Consider the following 7,721-nt stretch of genomic DNA (forward strand, 5'->3'; position numbering starts at 1 on the left):
TATCTCTTGGCTCTTGACTTCCTCTTGGATCGGCTGCAAAGGGAAAGAGAGGAAGGGCTGGGCTCCCGGAGTGGACTTCAAAAGTTGTCGCGTCGCTGAGCTCAGCTTCGGCCGCTTCCATGCGGCTTCCCAGCTGGTTCCCCTGTCCTAGGTTTCTATAAATTGCCGACGATATGGCACGACCCGCCGATTCATTCGCACTCTCACAAGCTCGACACCCAAAAGCCAAAAAGGTTGGTGCACGACGTACTGTCCAGTTCTAGTGCGAAGTTCAAGCTAGCACAGCAGAGAGACTCTCGCCATGGCGCTGGCCACCCCGACCGCCGTGGTGCTGGAGCTGATGACCATGGGGCAGCAGTCCGCGGCGCACCTCGGGGACCTGCTCAGGGCGGCGTCCCCGCCGGTGCGGGCGGAGCACCAGGCCCTCGCCGCCGAGATCCTCCGGTGCTGCGACCGGGTGATCGCCGCGGTGAGCGCGGGCGCCTCCGATAAAAAGAGGAAGATGACGGACCCTGGCGCCACGACCTGCCATCCTCCCGCGGCCGCGATGCCATCCAAAAGAAGGTGCGAAAATTCGATCGCTACTAAGTACTCCTACTTGCCAGGATGGAAGAATTCTGAATTCCTCTGCCCTTGCACGAAGCACGAGCGTTTGACTGACAGGTTTGCCGTCGATTTTGCAGGGTGCGTGGCGCGGAGGCGCACAGAGAGGTCCATGCCGACACGACGGCGGACGGGTTCGTGTGGAGGAAGTACGGGCAAAAGGACATCAACGGAAGCAACCACCCGAGGTACGGACAAGAAATGCCCCTGGTGGTCCGGACAAACGGCAAGCTTGTCGATCAGAGCAGAGCCTAACGCTATTTTGTTGCATGCAGGCTCTACTACCGCTGCGCGTTCAGAGGCGAGGGCTGCGCTGCGACCCGGCGGGTGCAGCGGTCGCAGGAGGAGCCCGCGGCGTTCGTGATCGCCTACTACGGCGAGCACACCTGCGGAGCCGCCTTCTCTCAGCAGAGGGCGGAGCCACAGCCTCCTACTGTCGTCGACTCCGGCTCAAACGCTTGGGGAGTCTTCGGTGCCGTCGACCGGAACAGGGGCTCGCCTCTGATGCCGTCGCTCGCAGCCGAGCACGATGTGCGGCGTCACGGCGAGGCGCCCCGTGACACGTCGCAGCGATGGTCGTCGCCGTCGTCCTCCTCGTCCTACTCCGAGGTGGAACTTGGTGCTTCTCCTGTCGAGGGGTTCCTCGATGGCAACTTCGACTGGGAGTGGGAGACCGTCGTCAACTCGCTCAGATTCGGCGATCTGCTTCACTAGAGCACAGTAGATTGCCTGCCTCAGCGAACGTGCGACACGACCTGTGCACTGTTTAGTGGACAGATCTGGAGTACATCGGCTGTCGCAGTGTGACTAATGAGTAGTGATAATGTACGTGGGTGGGTGAGAGGTTCCGGCTGCAAGAGGTTGTGATGTAGAGTTGGCTAATCAAATTGGTTGCAATACTAAGCGTTTGTTCACCAAAGGTAGTAGTTAATCAGATGGTTAAACAAATTGACAAACTCGGCATAAGTAAATACAGTACAATACAATCTAGTAGTAACAAACAGTAAGCAAACAAAAGATAGAATGTGGCCTTCACTCCAAGGCCCAGTTCTTTTGCCAGAATCTGGGGATTCTCCCAGAATCCGCCCCCTACCCAGCTTCTCCCAGAATCTTTGAGCCCCATTTGTTCTACAATCCTGTCTAATTAGACCGTAACTAGACAGGATTGTAGAACAAAGGGGGCTCAAAGATTCTGGGAGAAGCTGGGTAGGGGTCGGATTCTGGGAGAATCCCCAGATTCTGGTAAAAGAACTGGGCCCAAATTGTTGCCCTCGGGCCAAACAGCAACATACTGAGTGAGACAGACCGATTTTTGGGATTTCACTGGATATTCAATGTGTTACAACTACGTTGCATAAATAAACAACATAAATGATGAACAGATTGATACATACTAGAGACCTTCAAGGGCCATTCCTTATTCTGCTTATGGGGCAGCATCTATATTACACGAGGAAAGGAACAAAGGTGAGGGGCGAGTATGCGAGGCAAGTCTTGTGAGTCCAGGTATCACTGTATAGAACCACTTAAGAGTTCAGAGACACCACAGAGTGTGCCTGAGTTGAAGGCTGATGAAAGAAGGAAACCTTAAGGCGAAGGGTCGCCATCAATCTTCAGAACCCAAGTTTCCGCGGACAATATGATTCATCCAAGTGTGTTGTATAACCTAGAGAAGTGTTGTGCCGTGAGATATAGAGCAATTTAGTTCAATCATTTAAGGCACATATGGTTTAGCTAGTTCAGTATCCAAGTGCATATACTATACAACATACACTGGTTTATACAAAAGGATCTTTAGGTGAAACAAGTGAGGTGTTACCATTAGTTATCTGAACTGCTCTCCGCGCGACCTTTGTGGCCACCAGTCACAATGCGATGAATGTAAAAGGTCGCCACCATTCCACTGCAGCACGAATAAAAAATATATAAATATTGTGCATGTTTTTCGTGGTCCAACTCAAAATAGCCCTAGTGGCCTTTGCAAACAAGCATAAAGTGTTCTCTAAATGAAGTACACAGATTGCCAACTTAATTGCTGAAAAAAAATCTCCAAAAAAATCAGGCCGCCTGCAAGTTCACAAAATGCTGATTTTTTTTGACATAGGTGTCAAACTTTAACCTTCAATGTTTTAATATATTTAGATTGGGCAATCATATGTGCTGAATTGTCTAGAAAGTACTTCCATAGTATCATAGCATTATTAGATTCAACAAATAGAACAGAATAGAAATTATGGGTCATTGTGCTTTGAAGAGCATGTGAATGTCCAAAGCGCCAAAATTGGGGAACTAGAGGAGCTCGCCAACCCTCGTCCGATCCGCAGGGTGTCACATTTCTACCTAACAACGTACAGTTAAGGGAAGGAACTTCACCCCTTAACACGTTTTTTAGGGGGAACTAGAGGAAGAACTAGAGCTACCAGACATTTTAGACTTTTAGTTGATGGGGGGCTAGTACATGTCCAACAAGTATTACTTGACAGCAATATGTCTAATGCTTGACATCAACTATGTGATAGATACTTCCACTAGTTCCATCCTTCTGTTTAAAGGAAACATTCATCACATTTGGGTTGATAATGGTGCAAGTCTTGCACTATAAGACACATTCAAAGTGTAGTAGGCAAACTCAAGGAGTCAAGGGCGACAAAAAGATGAAAATGATGTATTCACCAGTTTAGCCTTTAGTAATCATCAGCTTCTTGTTCACACCTTACAAGTATAACACTATAAAACTACTGAAAGGTGGTACTAACAGAAGAAGGGGAAAAAATAGGATTTCTAACAGATCAATGAGAAGTGTTGCCCCGTCAGGGGATTGCAGCAGAGGTAATTAATATGGTTTCGGAAAGAACTATGTGGTACAGTGGCAGTACAGTAAAAATGAGAGGTGGTCTATTGGGAGCACGGTTGCCAGAAAGGTTGAATGCAAAATTGCAAATAGGTGAGAATATCCACCAAGGAAAAACTGTGTACTGTGTAGAGCCATTGTAGCCACAGGAACAAGCCATTTTATGCAGTCTTGCAGGTATATATGCACAGGTAGAGGAACATAAACATGCAAGGAAGCGACGTAGTTCATGACAATAACTGTTTATATATCACTATATGTTTTTCTGATTCTAGAATGAAAGTATTCCTAGCAAGTACAAGGATTAAATGTGTACTGACCTGAGAAGGACCGCGAAAACATTTGGAAACCACCCATACTGCACATACACAAAATTCAATTAAATCCTGGCATTGCTAAATGGCAGAGGTGAAAGCTATCACAGTAGTAATACAATTTGAGCCAAATTAGAAACCTACCCTGAAGAAAACTGACAAGTCCTTGAAGAAGATAACGCTTGCAATAGCTGCATTCCACAAGTCAAGTATGTTGGAATTTTGCAAGTTATTAAAGGAAACAAACCAATAACTTATCAGAGGTCAACTGATAACTTCATCTTGAGACTTACTCAATGTGCAACTAGAAATTGAGCCTCGCTAGTGTTACACAGTCAAATACAAGTCAATACAAATAAACAGATATATGAATCATACAAGAAGTGCATTGCATTATCAATCTGAACAGTTGAAACCTTGGAGGCTCAACTTGAGTCTAAACTCCATCATTAATATATGTCCAATATTTGTATGTGTTATGGAACTCAACTTGAGTCTAAACTCGATGTGTGCTATGTGTGGAAACTCCCAGACAATCTCAAAATAATAGTGGATATAGCCGCAGCACCCATAGTCGTGTAAAAAAAGAGAAATCAAGATCAAACAGAATCACATCCTCAAGATTAAAAAAAAATCTGCATGAAAAACACTAGTCACTGTACATGCAGAATTTTTCTTTTCTTCAGATCTTTCAGAAGTGATCAATTTTAACACCAAAATTGCATGTGGCCATAAGATACCACCTACTCTATGTTTACAGCATTGTTTGACAACTTCAGAAAAGAAAAGTTACATGTGGCTTTCTTTACACTTGGTTGTGTTTCATTTGGTATTTGCCTTTCAAATATATTTACTATCATGACTGAACTGAACATCAGCTCCAGTAGACAGCAAAAACAATTTTATTGTACTATGGAAAATGTCAAAATAAGTAGTGAAATCTTCTTTTTTGCATGGACCAATTATCAAAGTTAACTGTTGACGCATAAGCAACAATGATCGGTCAAGTTTGCAGAAATAACAAAAACAATTCTTAAAATCCATTTCAACAGAAAAAACTGAAATCCAGATATATTTAGGGCCTCTTTGATTCACAGTATTCGCAAAATGCAGGAATAGAAAAAATGCAGGAATAGAGTGTCATGCCCTCTTGTATCCTACAGGATTAGCAGACTACAGGAATTTGAATTGGAGAGTGTCTGATAGCACAGAAAAAACAAAGAAATTCTACCAAGAGGTTTGAGTGGATGGAAATTTTCCTCTAAAATGTAGTACAAATGAATCCTATGGAAAAATTCCTAAGGATTCCAATACTGAGAATCAAAGGACCACCGTAGGAAAAAAAATCCTAAGGATCCAAATCCTTAAAAAATCCCATGGATTTCCTCTGGATCAAAGGAGTTATAGTTGCAAACAATATCATGCTGGAATACTGGATTCCTGTTGATTTACTTTTAACTAATCTGATTGTATTTTATTGGAAGCTGTCAAATTTAGATAGAGGACATGAGAAGCCTGATGAAAATATTCTTCAATTCGCACGGAAGTCCAAAGCTATTTTGCAATACCCATAGAATTAATAGCTGGAAGCAGTCACCTATTTGCTCTCAGCAGAATTGTGATGGGTCTGATAGTATGCATAACAAAAACTGATACATATCACCTCACTCAACAAATGCAAATAAGCACAAAAACATAAAACTCCTAGATAGACAAAACAAATAGATCAGTTGAAGAGCAATCTTCTGAACTCAATACATCACAAACAAATGTACTCCTATTTTACTTCTCTTTTCTTTCATTCTGTTTTTCTTAACTTTGCCAACATTAAAACCATGTCACATAAGTATACACATAATACATACTGGCAGAATTAGCTATGCCAATGCCACTTCAATCATGAAATAGGGGGAAATAAAATCAAGCAAGGAAAATAATGTGAGAAGAAATGAACTAACCAGCTTGCCCTTTCAGCAGAAGACGAGGCTGACGACCGCCTGCTCTTTGTGATCTCAAACTTGAGATACCCAGAGCCAATAGTGCAAAGCCAAGAACAAAGCCAAAGCGAATTGCAGATGTACTTCCAGTTAGCATGAAGTTCAGGAAACCTCCTACAGTAAGAAAGGTACCTACAAGAAATAATAAAGTTCTATGAATACTATTCAATTGCAACCCTTACATAGCAAGGCAGCACCAAGCTGCCTATACAACTGATGATCTAACAAAGACATTTCCTAAATGAGTCACATGTTCGTCAACTTGCAGCATGAGTATTACTTAGATAACTGGAAATGCTACCAACATAATGCCTTTACGTACCAAATGAAATGCCGACATGATAATCCTTATACTCTGATGGCCCATTGAGGTTGCCAACTGCATTGATTGTCTCGGTGATATCCTTGATTGAATCTGGGGAGTTCTTAGCTGCCAGCTGTAGATATTCCTGCCCCTCCTCACCAACCTCTGCAGCGATAATGGTCAGGTCCTTTTGTGCTTTATCTGCCTGGATCCTTAGCTTCTCTGAGGCCTCTAACAGCACCTCCCTCGCCCTCTTGGAGTAGACATCGTATGCCTGCGTTGTCAGGGCCTGCATTCGGATGGCCTCGGCCTTGAACTGCTTGAGCATTTCCCTCCACACTTCCTGGGCCTCCTCAGGCTCTATTTCGATCTTTTCCGTTTCCTTTTCCTTGTCATCACCCAATTCTGAACTCATCTGAATTCAGCAGACAAAATAACTTGTAAACTTGGCATAATTTTACATCACAGTTCAGCCATGGAATATCGTATTCTAGCACAATTAAATCGTCAAAAGACCTCGATGCATTGACAGAAACACCGCTGCAAATATTTCCCGTTTGGCACAACGAAGATGGCACGAAAAGAATATACCCGCGCATTATCCTCAGTGGACTCCACGAAGCGAAAATTGTAAAGGCGGGCAGCGATTATTTCAGCCCGTGCATCGCGCGAGGAAAATAAAATAAATAGAAATGCGGGTGAGGTGACCAACTACAACCTAGCAGATCAGATAGGCAGGGGCGGAAGGAACACGCCTCAGAAGTCAAAACGGGGCATCAGCACTGGAAACAGAAAACCAGCGCAAGGATCTCGGACAGGGCGGGCACTCACCGGTTCCTCCCCCGCGAGGGCGGCGACGAAGCGGCGAGGACGGAGGGCGGCCACTCCGGTGGAGAGGCGAGCGCCACCCGAGAGCGCCCGGAGCGGGAAGTCCAGTCGGGCACGGCGGTCGGGAGAGGAGCGCGCGAGGCGCAGGAATGGGGAGGAAGCGAGGGGGCGGAAGGCCGCGCGGGCGGCCGGGTAGGGGCCCGCGAGCGGGGAGGAGGCGGCTGCGTGGAGGAGAGAGGCCGCCATGGGAGACGGGGGCGAGGGGCTCCGCGGCTGCGCTCCTTGGGGAGGAGAGGGGGTGGCGAGGGGTGGCAGACGAGACGGCGGAGGCGGACGGCACGAAGGAAATGGGAGCGGAGGATGGAGGAGTTTGGTGGGGTTTCTTCGGGGCTTTTGTTTTGGAGAATCGGTGGGGGACGGGGGCTCGCGTGCTGTTGTGCTTGGTTCCGTTGCGTTTGCGTGGTGCTTGACCGCTGCGGGGATTTTGCTACAGATTCGTTTCTTTTTCCTTTTCGGCTTTCGTAAGCAGGCAGCAGGGTGCTGAAGTGAGATTGAGATCCGAGGAGACATGTCGTCCATCCAACGTTCAACTAGGGGGTGATTGTAAATCTCACACTTGATATTGGTACATGGATTTGTGCCCAAATTTGTGTACATAGATTTGTGCCCAAATTTGTGTCGAATGCGAGAGCGGTTTGAGTTACGAAGAGTTGTGTGTTTGCATCGAACACGTGTAATATGGAGTGTAAAGTTATCGGTAGGTAATCAAACTGTAATTGATGAAACATATATGCAGTGATACGGATCACGAGATCGGACGGTCT

The 7,721-nt window shown here is 45.8% G+C and overlaps 2 protein-coding genes across 2 annotated transcripts; one reads left to right on the forward strand and one right to left on the reverse strand.

The window, feature by feature from the left end:
• The first annotated feature begins 210 nt into the window (after positions 1-210).
• LOC119281656 (probable WRKY transcription factor 30) lies at positions 211-1,478 on the forward strand. Its single transcript, XM_037562125.1, has 3 exons — positions 211-564; positions 684-791; positions 879-1,478. The coding sequence occupies exons 1-3, from the start codon at positions 302-304 to the stop codon at positions 1,315-1,317; spliced, it is 810 nt and encodes a 269-aa protein (XP_037418022.1). The 5' UTR covers positions 211-301; the 3' UTR covers positions 1,318-1,478.
• Positions 1,479-1,895: 417 nt separating this feature from the next.
• LOC119277415 (protein FATTY ACID EXPORT 3, chloroplastic-like) lies at positions 1,896-7,318 on the reverse strand. Its single transcript, XM_037558693.1, has 7 exons — positions 6,901-7,318; positions 6,088-6,484; positions 5,727-5,897; positions 3,913-3,959; positions 3,775-3,812; positions 2,423-2,506; positions 1,896-2,269 (listed from the first exon to the last, which is right to left on the reverse strand). The coding sequence occupies exons 1-6, from the start codon at positions 7,141-7,143 to the stop codon at positions 2,425-2,427; spliced, it is 978 nt and encodes a 325-aa protein (XP_037414590.1). The 5' UTR covers positions 7,144-7,318; the 3' UTR covers positions 1,896-2,269; positions 2,423-2,424.
• Positions 7,319-7,721: the final 403 nt, after the last annotated feature.

Source organism: Triticum dicoccoides, chromosome 3B, assembly GCF_002162155.2.
Source record: "Triticum dicoccoides isolate Atlit2015 ecotype Zavitan chromosome 3B, WEW_v2.0, whole genome shotgun sequence".
In the NCBI taxonomy this organism is placed as follows: domain Eukaryota; kingdom Viridiplantae; phylum Streptophyta; class Magnoliopsida; order Poales; family Poaceae; genus Triticum; species Triticum dicoccoides.

What these genes read in the sequence shown, in the direction of transcription:
- LOC119281656 (XM_037562125.1), top strand. Translation starts at nt 302, where the DNA reads ATGGCGCTGGCCACCCCGACCGCCGTGGTGCTGGAGCTGATGACCATG. An exon ending in GCGATGCCATCCAAAAGAAG is followed by an intron (nt 565 to 683) that starts GTGCGAAAATTC and finishes TCGATTTTGCAG; the next exon opens with GGTGCGTGGCGCGGAGGCGC. An exon ending in AACGGAAGCAACCACCCGAG is followed by an intron (nt 792 to 878) that starts GTACGGACAAGA and finishes TGTTGCATGCAG; the next exon opens with GCTCTACTACCGCTGCGCGT.
- LOC119277415 (XM_037558693.1), bottom strand. Translation starts at nt 7,143, where the DNA reads ATGGCGGCCTCTCTCCTCCACGCAGCCGCCTCCTCCCCGCTCGCGGGC. An exon ending in TCATGTCGGCATTTCATTTG is followed by an intron (nt 5,898 to 6,087) that starts GTACGTAAAGGC and finishes TATTTCTTGTAG; the next exon opens with GTACCTTTCTTACTGTAGGA. An exon ending in TCTGCTGAAAGGGCAAGCTG is followed by an intron (nt 3,960 to 5,726) that starts GTTAGTTCATTT and finishes TGTGGAATGCAG; the next exon opens with CTATTGCAAGCGTTATCTTC.